Source organism: Polyodon spathula, chromosome 24 (assembly GCF_017654505.1).
Source record: "Polyodon spathula isolate WHYD16114869_AA chromosome 24, ASM1765450v1, whole genome shotgun sequence".
Classification (NCBI taxonomy): domain Eukaryota; kingdom Metazoa; phylum Chordata; class Actinopteri; order Acipenseriformes; family Polyodontidae; genus Polyodon; species Polyodon spathula.
Genome location: NC_054557.1, coordinates 983,246 through 998,057, shown reverse-complemented (window position 1 = coordinate 998,057; position 14,812 = coordinate 983,246). Strand labels below are relative to the sequence as shown.

Sequence of the window (14,812 nt, the reverse complement as noted above, 5' to 3'; positions counted from 1 at the left end):
CAATTTATTGACAGACCAATGACTTACCCTGCTCCTAGTACGACTAGTCATATTTGAAATTGTTCGGTAAACTAATCATGACGCGGACTCATATTATTACTAATGATGACGCGAAATCATATTATTATTACTAATGATGACGCGGACTCATATTATTATTACTAATGAAGACGCGGACTCATTTTATTATTATTAATGATGACGGGGACTCATATTATTATTATTATTATTATTATTATTATTATTATTATTATTATTATTATTATTAATGGCGGAGACTCCTATTATTGTTGGTACATCTGCCAAAGCAGCGGCGCAATTTAAATTGCTAAATTAATATTGTGCACAAAGAGAGTACACAGTACCGCCAGGCTGTATAGAGGGATGTCCCCACAGACTCGGGAAGATTGTGGGGTAATTATCTTCTTTAAAAAAATGCCATTTTAAATGTTTTTCTTCCTGCGGCAATTACCACTGAATGCGGCTACGCAAGCAGATCTAAAAATTCAGTACCTGCGTAATAAGCCCAGTGGTTTCTTTGCATGGGCTTCACGTTAACCCCGCCCCCATGAGTGTGTCGTCGGTGTCCTTTTGCGCAGCCTCAGTCCCTGATAGCGCTCTCCTTCTTCCCGACTGATGCCCTTCTGTGTCTTACTTTAGTTCTGCCTGTTTTCTTTGCTGTTTCGCACCATGTTCAGAGCCGCATTGCGATACACCGCCTCCGGACTTCAGAGTCTGGCCAGAAGTCAAGCAGCCCGTACTGGTAAGCAGGATCGAGCAGAGTCGGGGTTCGACACGGCGTGGTTTCGGTGGGACAGGGGGCCGGGCCCGGCCGGGCCAGGACTCGGGGGTGGGGGGTATAATGCGGGAGAGAATGGAAGCCGGTGAGAATCACGGGTCAGTGATGCACTGTATGTAGCAGAACTCGCCTTTAAGCCATTTTATTGGTTTAAAAAGAAAGTCTGTGTAAAAATACTTTGAGTGGTTAGCGCCAGTTGTAAATCGCCAGGGCATTTTTGTTCTGTACCGTAGATAACCGGTGTAAGGGTACTTGCATGTATTTGCGCTTATTTTCCGTTATCACTCTGTCAGGTGTCTGTGTCTATATATATACACTTAAAACATGTATTTTATGTATAAGGCTTTTCATATGTTTACAGTTTGTAGACATCCTGGCTGTTACTGTCAGCACTGGATGGTAAATCGCAGCAAACCTTTCATTCGGTCATTATAAGTAAACCACGCTGCTGAACCCCTTTATTTGAATGAGGTAATGTGTTTTTGTCAGTAAACTCGCCGGTGCTGGTGGTTCTTTAGCCTTTTCGAGAAAGGTAACTGGTTTCTGTTTGAATGTGCCCTTGCAATGACCCAGTGGAGTAAGGCTTCGGGCCTAGCCACCTGCATCCTCTTGTGAAGGTAACTTTCAGAATTGTAGGAAACACTGCGGCAGTTCAATGCGTTACGCTAATAGTATTATTGCGTACAACTATAGCAGTTTATAGACGTATGCAACGAGGAGTGTGATAGTACTAATGGACAGTAATTTCATTAATTACCGAGTTTGGCAATTTAGGACTTGGGTAACCACTGATGATGGCTAACTTGCGGTGCATTAATGTTAATCAATCAACGCTATTTATAGAATAACAAAAATAATAAAAAAAGTTGTTTGAAAATGCAGTAGTGTTCGAAAGGTTTGTTAAAGGTTTTCGGTACATTAGGAATGTGGTTCTTCCCTTAATGCCATTACGCTTTGTAGCTCCAATTGCTGCATGACTATTTGATTACAGAGAAAAAAGCAAACTGCTTGTGTGCATCTGAAATAACACTGTAAACAAACTGGACAGTCAAGCTCTATTGTGGGACCTGCTAACTTTTGGGATTGTGTATCTCTGTGTCTGACTTCTACACATCTGTTTTGTTTTACAAATATAGACCGAAATGCATCAGTCTGGTACTATGCCGTACATACTGTTCATAGTGCTAGAAAGATAGGTCTTGCTCTAAGAAATCACATTTCCACTCCTTGCATACCTGACACACATAGTGGATACATTTTATGACATTTGCAGTTTTTTTTAATAAAAAAACAATTAGACAGTGAAAGTACAAATTAAAAGCTGAAATAGTAAAACCTGTACAACCGTCACTTTGTATCCAAAGGTCATGTCTGACACTCTTATTGAAAGGTTTTATATGAGAGTCAAACTAACTTTAATTGGAAAATAAAGTTGAATAACTATGGAACAAGAAGGCCATAATAGATATAAAATGTTAGTTTACTGTAAACTGCTATACCATCATTTTAACCCTTACCCAATGATCTTTATGCACAGTGTGTCATTGGTTCTCACAGTTGTTCCTGTGGGCATATTTGTGCACGCTAGACGAGAGTTTGTGCACACAATGTTAGCTGACAATCTTAAAGCGCAATGTTGTATTGGCAGTGGAACTAAAGCGATCTCAATCGACTGCTCTACTGTGGAGTCCCTTTCACACTGGCTTGCTCAACCCGGGTCAGGACCTGGTGTCATGCAAGTCGGCAGGGTTGACCTGGGTGAAAGATGCAAGTACACAATACACGTATCAATTCCCCGGAAGCAGCTTGTTACGGACACTTCCGGACAAGCTTCTCTGTGTGGAACCGTAGGCCCAAGTGTTAATTAGAGCAAATGTTTCTTCGTCCCTGCTGCAATGTGGCTCACGGTGCGTCTGAATCAATAAAAATATGGCGAAACAGAAGTGTCCCTTGCGGAAGTGAAACGTTCATGCAGGTGTAGCTGTTTGTTACTGCGTCGGCTAATGAAATGCCTTATGCATTTTGTTTCGCTAAACCCGGGTCAAAGTGTGCTGACCCACATCCTGAGATGGATCTTTGAGACCCAGGTATGTGGTTTCACACTAGGCGTGATTGTGATCTGGATAGTAGTAGGTTTCTGCCCGGGTAGGTGTGAAAGGGGCTTTAGTCTCTGTTTCTCTGCCATTTCTGCCTCTGTTTCTCTGCCTGTGGGAAATAAATTACACTGCCATTTTATATGCCTCATAACTTTCATACTTCATTTTTTTTTTTTAAAAAGCTAACTCCTGGTGCATTGCCAAGTGCTACTGTGAATTGAGTCCATTATGTGCTGCTTCCCCTCAAAGTCTTGACTTCAACCAAGTCAGTCATATTTGGAATCACAGTAAAAGTGAATGGCAGAGAGATTCCACCTGTCATTTAATAAGCAGTCCACCGCAACTGCCAACCTTCAACAGTGGAGCCTGAACGGTCACCCTCAAATGTATTTAAAGAGTAACTCAACTGTCATACAAATACAAGCTTTAAAGACCTTAGTCTCTTCACTGGTTTCTTTTAAATTTCCACTTACACCTGAAGAGACTGGGAGGTCTTGAAAGCTGGCATTCTATAGTGTTAATTCTTGAAGTCTGTTATCCCTATTTATTCTTTTTGCCCTCCTAACAGATGTTTTGTTTCTTAATGTCTATTGATAAATCCTTCTATAGTCTGTCTGATCAGTCATCTCAGTCTTTATGAACTGTGTGAAACATACCCCCCCCCCCCAGTAGTTATCAATCAAAACTTAAATTGAACAATGATTGTAGTTGGATTGAACTAAAGCAAACGTTTTTGCACCACTTTCCTTCTGTATAAGTGATTTTTGTTTCCAAATGTTTGGTCTGATACACGTTTTTGCTTTATAAACAATGGATGCTAAGGTGTGCAGGTACTCTTCTAATGGCAGTCTCTTTTAAATATGATGACTCTGGGGACCCTCCAGTCTGTGTTCACTGTCTAGCATGTTTGTTTGCTCTCCTCAGCTCCTGTAGCCTCGCGTTGTTATTCACATGGGAAGCAGGAGACGGACGAGGAGTTTGATGCCCGCTGGGTCACCTATTTCAACAAGCCTGACATCGATGCATGGGAGCTGAAAAAAGGTAAGTGGGAAGAAGCAATTTGAGCTGAAACCCAGCTTACACCGACTGTTGTGATTTCATCATTATTGATCAATTCAAACTTTCTTCCTAATAAAAGCAAACTGTTGTAACTTTACACAGTAAAGTGTTTCTTTCAACTTGCATTCTCTCCAACAACAGTCAAGTTTGTGGTTGCTATGCATATGTTGGGTCAGCTTTTGCTTTCATATCAGATTATTTTACAATACAGTAGTGTTATGCATCATTGTAACTCCCTCCTTTGGCAGAAGTTCTGCATTTTACTCAATTGCAAGAACACATGTACGCTGCTTGCCCCTCAAACACACTCTCAGCAAAGTGCTCTGCCACACAGTGACCCAGCTGCATGGCTGCTACCTTGCACCTGTAACCCCTACAACAACCAATAGGTGACTGTGCTTCTGATTAAGTGTTGAAGCCTGTGGTTGGTACTGAAGTAGCCACAGCACCATGCTGGGAGTATCAGTAGTTTTAAAATGTAAATGTTAGTATTAAACTTTTTAGAATCCTGCTTTGTTGTTTTAACCATATGTAGTGTGGGGTGGGACGAGCGCAACAAAATGTGTGCCAAGAAAAGGGTGTGTGGTGTAGAGTTTGTACAACACTGCTCCTAAATCACTGCAGTTTGAAAAGAGCTTTGAAACAGACTTTAAAGTTTATAAGTGTAAAAAGTTGTCAGGATGTTAACTATGAAGAAAAAATACAAGTACATTATTTAAACAGTTGTAGCAACACCTGGGGACATGTAACTTGATATTTCTCTGAAAAAGTAGACTAGACTGGGGGGAAAAAATACATCACGCAAGTGCAGTAAGGTAAAAGGAAAGCGTGGCAGCTATTTGATGAAAGGGGAAGTTAGCATTTTCTGTCTATTTTATTTGCCAGATCGTAATGTTCATACACCTCTTTCTTGGTTTTATTTATTTTCTCTCTAAACTTTGTGTGAAAAGTTTTATGTTATGCCTTTATACTTTAACTAAAGTGTTAAACGTTTGTCAACTTTTTCTGCTGGTGTGTATTTAAAAATGGTTGGTGTTAGTCAGATGTAGGCTGTAGTTGATGTGTGATCACAGTTTACTGTTAAAAGGCTTTACACGTCAAAATGTTAATCCTTTAATTGAAATTAAATTGTTTTAGTAATATATTCTAATGACATACAATCATACAGTATTAGTATTGCTTATATTATTTTGTCAGTAGCCCTAGCGGTAACTATCACAGTTTACAAAGACTAAACATCCTAGTTTTAAAGAAAAATAAAACTCGAACTCAACATGACGGCTAAATTAGAAAATTCTTCGAGTTGCAATAACGTTAGTTAAACAGACATAAAAATTACACTTACAAACTGGGATCCTTCAAGAAGCTGCTTGATGAGATTCTGGGATCAATAAGCTACTAACAACCAAACGAGCAAGATGGGCTGAATGGCCTCCTCTCGTTTGTAAACTTTATGTTCTTATGTTCTAATTTTAAAATGATATTTATTGTTAATGTATATTACAGCATTCTCTTATACTGTCAAATACGTCCGATCTACTTATTTATATAAATTTATACTTATACTTATACTACAAAATCCATTAATGTTTTATTTGTGTTTTTTGTTAATATATCTGATCTACTTATTCCCTGGGCTCGATCTAGTAATTACACAGATGTAGCACTAGTACAGTGATCTATGCGTAAACCTTAGAAACCATGGAACCTCCCCAATAAAATCTAGACTGTGATCCACTTTTTCCCCAGGACACCGGTACTTAAGTTGATCCTAAGAATAGAATTCTGGCATTCCTTTCATAAGTGAATGTCACATGTCATTGGCTGTACAGGCTGTAAATGATGTGGATTATAGTCCAGTGCTGGATACTAGGGGTGCAACAATACACTTTGTTCATTTAGTGTTGGACTCTCTTTTTTTTTATTTTAAGACACATGGGATAGGGAGAGTGTGTTTATACCAACTACAAAACAGTGGTTTGTCATTTTAAGAACCATTTGGTGAAATACAATACGCTGTTGTGCTTTTTGGTCTTGTGTTGATACAAGCCATCTATTACGTTATGACATCTCTGTACACCCCTACTGTGATTGTAGAGTATATACAGTGTGTGTGTCATAATTCATCGAGCCTCATTTCCTGTTCTAAAGGCATGAATACCCTGATTGGTTACGATTTGGTACCTGAACCAAAGATCCTTGATGCAGCTCTCCGAGCCTGCAGGAGGCTGAACGACCTGGCCAGTGCAATCCGCATCCTGGAAGCAGTCAAGGTCAGTGTGAGCGCTCTGTGGCTCTGTTTCCACTTCTATCAAACTAACGTAACGCTTCCCTTTGTACCTGTATCCTGACAATGCTTTGAGATATTGGCTTCATATTCCTTTAACAACTTCTATGTAAGCAGTAGTTCTGTAAAGTGGTTTATTGTATTCATTTTATTAATTTTTTTCATATTTGACTTTTTTAATTGTCACATTTTCACCCCTGTGATTTCCTGCATTTTTGCACATTTTTCATATTGAATTTGGTCAGATCTTTTTGTTGGTTGTAGTAGTATATAGAGGGAGACTGAGAAAAAATGACACCAAAGTTTGGTGGTGCTTTCATTTGTTTGGTGTGCAAGGTAATCAAACATGCAATCTTCATGTGAAAAAGTTATTGCCCCCCTTGTTAACTCAACCCAATTAAAGGGATAATTAGGGTCAGCTGTTTGAATACTTTGGTTAACAATCAGGCCTGATTTTGGGCCAGCCTGTCCTAACTTTGGCCCTTACCATCAGAGTGAAGTTTTCAGCACACAGGTTCTAGAGGCACATCATGCCACAATCAAAAGAAATTCCTGAAAACCTACGGAAAAAAAGTTGTTGATGCCCATCAGTCTGGAAAGGGTTACAAAGCCATTTCTAAGGCTCTGGGGCTCCACAAGAACCACAGTCAGAGCCATATTGTTCAAATGGAGAAAGTTTGGGACAGTAATCAATCTTCCCAGGAGTGGCCATCTTGCCAAAATCCCTCCAAGGGCAAGGTGTAAAATCATCCAGGAAGTCACTAAGAACCCTAGAACAACATCCCAGGATCTGCAGGCCTCTCTTGCCTCCGCTAATGTCAATGTTCATGACTCCACCATCAAAAAGACACTGGGCAAAAATGGGGTTCATGGTAGAATAGCAAGGCGGAAACCGCTGCTCGCTAAGAAGAACATGAATGCTCGTCTCGTTTGCCAAAAAGCACCTGGATGATCCTCAAGAGTTCTGGAACAATGTTCTATGGACAGATGAGACAAAAGTGGAACTTTTTGGCCAACATGGGCCCTGTTATGTCAGGCAAAAACCAAACCCTGTGTTCCACAGTAAGAACCTCATATAAATGGACAAGCATGATGGTGGTAGTGTCATGCTTTGCTGCATCAGGACCTGGACGACTTGCCATCATTGAAGGAACCATGAATTCTGCTCTGTATCAGAGAATTTTACAGGAGAATGTCAGGCCATCCGTCCTTGAGCTTAAGCTCAAGTGCAGCTGGGTCATGCAGCAAGACAGTGATCCAAAACATACAAGCAAGTCTATATCAGAATGGTTGAAGAACAAGAAATTCCAGGTTTTTGAATGGCCTAGTCAAAGTCCAGACATAAACCATATTGAGATGTTGTGGCAGGACCTGAAACAAGCAATTATTGCTCAAACCCACAATGTCACTGAGTTGAAGCAGTTCTGCATGACGGAGTGGGCCAAAATTCATCAACGGTGCTGTGAGAGACTGATCAATAACTACAGGAAGTGTTTGGTTGCAGTTATTACTGCTAATGGTGGCGTAACCAGTTATTGAGTAAGGGGGCGATTAATTTTTCATACGGGGGCATTGGGTGCATAACTTTTATTTAATAAATAAATGAAATCGGTATCAATGTTTTATTTGTTCCCTTTTATCTAATATTAGATTGTGTTTGCTCTGATAACATTGTCAAATATGCAAAAGTGCAGAAAATCAGACGGGGCAAATTTTTCACGGCACTGTATACATGTGTTATATATAATGTGTGTGTGTGTATATACAGTACCAGTCAAGTTTGAGTACACTTGCTGGAAACAAGATTTTTTTCATAATTGAAATGTTTTACATCGTATGTTTCTGTAAATACTTAAATGAATACACATGTTACAATATACAAAACAAGACATAAGGAGTATCAAAGCAATGTTCAAAAAAATTGAAAATTGTCTCTAAATCTTGGATTCCTCAAAATAGCCACCTTTTGCCTTAATAACAGCCTCACAAACACGAGGCATTCGGTTAACAAGTTTCAGCAGGAAATCACCCAACGTGTCTTCCCAGCTTTTCTGCAGCAATTCCCAGAGATGTAGGGCACTTGTGGGTAGCTTTGCTTTGACTATTCTGTTTAGTTCATCCCATACAAGTTCTATAGGATTGAGGTCTGGAGACTGGACAGGCCAGGTCATTAGATTGAGTTGTCCTTCACTTTCCTTCTCCAGATAGTTCTTGCACAACTGAGGTGTGTTTCGGCTCATTATCTTGTTGAAGAATGAAGGACTGCCCAACTAGCCGTAATCCTGATGGAATGGCATGCCTTTGAAGTATGCTCTGATAGCTATGCTGGTTGAGCTTGCCATAGACATGGTAAAGATCACCAACTCTGTCACCAGCAAAGCAACCCCAGATCATGACACTGCCTCCTCCATGCTTGACAGTGGGAACCACACATGCAGAACTCATGCGCTTACCCTCTCTGCGTACAAATACTCTGCGGTTAGACCCAAATATTTCAAATTTTGACTCATTGGTCCATAAGACCGACTTCCACTATTCAGACGTCCAGTTTCTGTGGGGTTTTTTTTGGGCCCAGGCAAGTCTCTTCCTCTTATTCTGCACTCTTAACAATGGTTTCTTTTGCAGCAGTTCCTCCAGTTAGGCCAGCTTTGAACAGTTGATGTTGAAACATCTGTACTTCTAATAGCATTTAGCTGAGCTTGTATTTCAGGGGCAGTTAATCGCCGGTTTCGCAGACTTGTGACTCAAATGAACTTGTTCTCTGATTCTGAGCTCACCTTTGGCCTACCTGACCTTGTTCGGTCCTCCTGAGTGCCAGTTTCTTCAAATCGATTGATGGTCTTGGCCACAGCAGTTACAGACACTTGCAAAGTTCTTGCGATTTGTCTTAAAGATTGACCTTCATTTCTTAAAGTAATTGGACTGTCTTTTCTTTGCTTAACCGAGCGTATTTTGCCCTTGTATTCAGGAATGACAAACATGTGCCTATGCTACCTATATTTATAGTAATTATGGACCCTCACCTGCTAACAATAGTTAATGATAAAAGGTTAATTAGGTAACATGCTAGTTAACTCTGAACATCTAACAAAGACACTTTTATACTTAGGCTAGTGTTCTAATACAGTGTTATACACATTTCAGACTTTTAATTGACTTGGGCTTCAGACTGAAATCCCCTTGCTTTGGGTGACCATTTCAGTGAAATTGACAAGATGTACATTTTCATTTAAAAATTACATTTTTGAATGCAATTCACTTATGATTATCAGATTATAGAAGTACACATCATATAATGAAATAAAGTGTTTATAGACAAGTTTCTACAGTTAAAAGCATAGATAATCATGAAAAACCTGGTTTCAAGCAAGTGTACTCAAACTTTTGACTGGTACTATATATATGTGTGTGTATATGCAGGCATATACATATATATGATATGTGTGTGTGTGTGTGTGTATATATATATATATAATATAATATGTATATATATCACATACAATATATATATATATATCACAACACCCCACACATGTGGGTATGTATGTATGTATGTATGTATGTATGTATATATATATAAATAATGTGTGTGTCTGTGTGTGTATTGTATACAGTGGCTTGCAAAAGTATTTACGCCCCTGACCAATTCTCTCATTACTGAATTACAAAAGGGTCATTGAAATTTCGTTCTGTTTGATTTTATTTTTAAACACTGAAACTCAGAATCAATTATTGTAAGGTGACACTGGTTTTATGTTGGGGAAATATTTCGGACTTAAAGCTTTTATGGCAGCGAAAGGTGGCTCTACCAAATATTAATGTGTGGGGGTTGAATACTTATGCAAGCAAGATATTTCAGTTTTTTATTTTTCTTAAAAATATTTCTCAACATAAAACCAATGTCACCTTACAATAATTTATTTTAAGTTTCAGTGTTTTAAAATATCGAACAACGAAATTTCAATGTACCATTTGTAATTCAGTAATATGAGAGAATTGGTCAGGGGTCTGAATAATTTTGCAAGGCACTATGTATGTATGTGTGTGTATATATATATATATATATATATATATATATATATATATATATATATATATATATATATATATATATATATATATATATATATATATATATATATATACACACACACACACACACACACAATACAGTGTGTGTGTATAACGTCTCACATATGACTGTCTTCCGGCTTCTTTGGCTTTTTCCCCACGCTGTTATCGGACGTCGACGTTGGTATGTCTCTGATTCTCCCGTATTTGTTCCCGCATCGCGAAGGCGTAGGTCGCCTAGGTTCTTACAGTTCTAGTGAGTTCAATTTTTGGATACGTGCATACCATTAACCTCTGCGGTCCTATGTCGGACCAGATGTCCAATGTTGGACCCTGTCGGACATCATCAAAAAGATGGAAAGCACAGGTCTCTAGGCGTTTTTTTCTCTGGAAAAAGCCAAGCGAACCATTCAATAGCAGAGTGAGACTGACAGAAGCCGAATGAAACCGAAAAAAGGGGGTGCGAGAATAGTCCTTGCAGCTGCACCATACAGAGACAAGAGGGCATAAACAAAGGCGGTAGCTGCTTCCGCATCCAGCGGTCCAAGAATGTCAAGATATCTGCAGAGTTTTTTGAGATGTTATAGTAATAATAATGACTTGGATCGCATTATTGAGGAGTTTGGTGATAAAATGAGTGATCAGGAGAGCATGCCCAGCACGTCGTCACGCCCATGCTCGAGTCGGAAGTCGCAAGAGCGAGTTAAAAGGATGGTCCTGAGCGGAGGTAGCCAATCCAGACTCCTGCGGTGGCTCAACGATCTCTCCCTGGACTCTTCTCCATTGCCAGCCCTCATTCTTAGTGGCCCGGCACTCCTGTTTTTGGTTTTACAGTGTTTAAATTTATGACAAAACCACTCCCGAGTCACCAAAGGGAAAGATCTCTCCAATCACTTCCTCTTTCTCAGCCAATAGGGAAGATGGGGCCATCAGAGCAGCTAACCAACTCCTTGAAGTGCCCACGGTCCTGTCCCAGAACTACTGGTACTGGCAATTGAAGACACAACCCCACCTGCACCAGCGTCACCTGGTGGCCAATTTTTATAGTTATGCTAACCTTAGGAAAAGAGCAGACATCCCCATGAATACATTTAATATGCACCCGTTCCAGTATTTGGTTATGGCTCGGTGATATTAGGCTCTCCTGTACTAGGGACTGACTGCGCCCAGAGTCCAAGAGAGACAGGGTTTTTGTACCATCCACAGACACAGGAATAGCAAAACCCATCTGCTGAAGTGGCACATCGCTAATCCGTGTACGAACTGCTTTCAGTTTGATAATTAATCTTTTGTGCGGTACTTTGTCAAATGGCAATTGAACACTCTTGCCTGGTCTGTAGGCAGTTTTGTTTCCCTTTTTGAGGTCATTACAGTTTTCCATCGCGAGGGAGTCCCGATGCTTGATTAGTGTTTAGCCCACCTCCCTGCACGTCCAACACCTCGGACCGGAACCATCAAAGAGGCTTGGCAATAAGGTGGCTGCGCGAGACTCCGGTCCGACAATGCAGCAGCCCGCGGGTAACCCTACCTTGCCCCGGTTCCTGGGCTTGGAGCTCCTGCCAACACCCCTCCCTCAGTCCCTTCTCCCTCTACGGGGGCCAGTAGAGGGGGTGATCAGGTAGCCACACTTCTTCCAGACAGTCTCGCTGGTGTTGGCTGTGTGAAGCGTGCCTCCTGGAACTTTCACTGATATCCCACTGGCGTGTCCCAACACAATTTTAAGGAGGGCTGCTTTCAGCATGAGGTAATCCAGCATACGCTCCGGGGACAGTGTTCTTGCCGCTGCTTGTGCCTCCCCTGTCAGCTGAGGCAAGAGGTAGCTAGCCCATTGTGCCTGGTCCCACCCAGCAGAGGTCGCCATGGCCTCAAACACCTCCAAGTAGTCTTCAGGTTGATCCTCTGCCGTCATTTTAGTTGGCCTCTGCAACCTGTGATCTGGACCTGCCAGTCTAGCAGCCCCCTACACCACAGCAGTGAGTGTCTGGCGCAGGAGATCCATCATAGCCCTGAACTGGGTGGCATCCATTTATGTTCCTTCTGTGGGTGCACTGCTTTGTATGGGCAATGTCAGTGAATCCCAGTTAACACCACATGTGGAAGGGTTGGGAATTTACCTACACAGGAGACAAAGTGTATTTGGAACACCACATAGGTGCCCAGTTTTATTAACTTATTTTCTTTCCAATTATTATTAGCCTGCAGAAGGCGTTGTTGTCTGTGGCCTGCCTACCAATTATGGCAAACAGGAACACAGGAATACCGAAGGCGGTAAACAATTCAGGTGCGGGAGCACTCACAGGTGTTAAAGGTGCAAGAAAAAAGGAAAATAAAACTACAAATAAAAGGTGCTTCACTCGGCAGCGTCACCCAGGCCGTCGCTACCCGCACGGCCCGGGTCTCGGTCCTACGCTTTGGTGTTCCCTCAGCTATTTTTGCACACTATCTGGGTCTGCCCAAGGATTCCCCACTCTCTCTATCTCTTGGTTTCTTCTCTTTTGAGTTTCTTTTTTATTTTCTGTTCGTCCACGTTCTCGACTTGCTGCACTTCCGCTGGCTCGGGTTAGTCTAGAGGAGCAGATCTGAGGAAACAACAAAGTATTAATTTATAGTCCAGCAAGGCCTGCCTGCCAGCCACTCGGAGAGGGAAAGCACACACCCTCTTCCCCACCACTCTGTGTCACTAGGCCATTGAAAGGTTTTCTTGGCTTTCTCCAGAGAAAACGTCTTTTTGATTATGTGGACAGGGTCCAACATCGGACTGGAAAGGGAAAATTGTAATGTTGGACCTGGTATAACATAGGACTGCAAAGGTTTAAAGAGCATTGAAAGCAAAAGAGAACAAGTGCATCTTGAGAGTTGATTTGAAGTGAGTGACTGGAGCTACATGCACTAAAGCTGGGCAGGGCCACGAAGCTAAAAGAGCGCTCTCCAAGTGTGATGCACTTTTGCTTGGGTATAACGAGCAAGCCTGAGTCGGAGGACCTTGTCTTGCGTGCAGGGACATAGCGGGTCAGCAGGTTGAATTGATACTCTGGACCTGTGTGATGAAAGGCCTTGTAGGCAAGCAGTGCCTTGTAATCTTCCCAAACATCAATATTTTTCAACGGTACCTTTCAGGAAGTATTATAAGGTCCCTTTGGTCATAGAATAATGCATTTGTATACATGTGTCGCCAAGCAAAATACAGAATAAAAAAATTACTTTAATAAATAAATTAGTTTAAAAAGTTTTGTATGGTCTGGAGTACTTTATAATGTTCCCCAGAGTCTTCTAGAGAGTCCACTACAGCCAAAAAGCACCTGGTCCTGGGAGAGCATCCCACTGAAATGCTTGGTCCTCAAAGGGTTAATATGATAAACCACTTCTGTATAGTGAACTGTCTGTCCGTTTTGGATTATGACTTCTTTATAGGAGTGCAATCAAAACGGCTAGTCTCTTCCTGATTTGAGTTCTAATTAAATTTGTTACCTTAAGAAAAGACTCCTAACAGGTTTGTGAGACAATTCCCATTCCTGTGAAATCTGGTGCAAGGACATCACTCCAGTCTGTGTGTTTTGTATTGACAGGATAAAGCTGGACCTCACAAAGAGATCTACCCCTACGTCATTCAGGAGCTGCGACCCACACTGAGCGAGCTGGGCATCTCCACACCAGAGGAACTGGGCATGGATAAGGCATAGACCTCCAGTAATCTGTGAGTGCCTTTAAACACCGCTCCCTGAGCCTCCATGCTTCTGCAAGCAATGAGTTGAAATCCTTGCCTCCAGACCTTCAGTGTTCTGCACTGGTTGACTTGCATAATGTGTTCATCTGCAGGCAGAGAACTTGTTCATACAATGTATTACTTTCGTCCTTCGCAAATGATTAACTAACTTCTCTGATTTTTTGGTTAAATGCTATAGCCCACTCCACACAAATTACATCTCCAATACAACTGTGTGATAAACAATTGTAATATCTACTTTTTAAAGTGACATTTTTCACTTGCTGTGGAGAGGAGCAAAAAACTATAATTTGGGAAACCTACGTTATCAGCATCCTCAAAACACATTTTTTTTAGTGTTTGTGTAGAAGATTTGTATTAAAGGTTCCATCTGTTTCTGAATATGGCAATGTTTTCAATGTAGGTGTATTTTTACATATATGACGGAGTAATCATCTGTCTTAGATTATGGAGTTGCATTAACTGTCGTACGGATATACATGTAACTCCTACTTTTTGGAGCTAAAAATTATAGCTAGCGTACTGGGGAAATACATACTACTGATCACTGAAGTAGTGATTCATTTAGGGAATCTTAATTCAGTACAAGGATGGAGTGTAATACTTGATCTGTTGTCTTTCAGATGCTTTCTCCGAGGACTGTTTCCAGTCATCGTCTGCACTTGATGTATCGGCCTTGTAAAACAATACTTTGTGTGATATTTAAGTCTAGCCTTCGTTGTGTCCTACTGTGTATGAAGATGGACCTAATAAAGGAAAAAGCTCTTTTTAAGAGA

The 14,812-nt window shown here is 41.0% G+C and overlaps 1 protein-coding gene across 1 annotated transcript; it reads left to right on the top strand.

The window, feature by feature from the left end:
- The first annotated feature begins 586 nt into the window (after positions 1–586).
- LOC121299298 (cytochrome c oxidase subunit 5A, mitochondrial-like) lies at positions 587–14,812 on the top strand. Its single transcript, XM_041226976.1, has 5 exons — positions 587–763; positions 3,820–3,936; positions 6,106–6,227; positions 13,879–14,006; positions 14,660–14,812. The coding sequence occupies exons 1-4, from the start codon at positions 691–693 to the stop codon at positions 13,990–13,992; spliced, it is 426 nt and encodes a 141-aa protein (XP_041082910.1). The 5' UTR covers positions 587–690; the 3' UTR covers positions 13,993–14,006; positions 14,660–14,812.

Excerpts from the sequence above, each read along its gene's own strand:
- LOC121299298 (XM_041226976.1), top strand. The coding sequence starts at position 691 with ATGTTCAGAGCCGCATTGCGATACACCGCCTCCGGACTTCAGAGTCTG. Across the intron at positions 764-3,819 it reads AAGTCAAGCAGCCCGTACTG|CTCCTGTAGCCTCGCGTTGT; the intron begins GTAAGCAGGATC and ends TGCTCTCCTCAG. Across the intron at positions 3,937-6,105 it reads TGCATGGGAGCTGAAAAAAG|GCATGAATACCCTGATTGGT; the intron begins GTAAGTGGGAAG and ends CCTGTTCTAAAG.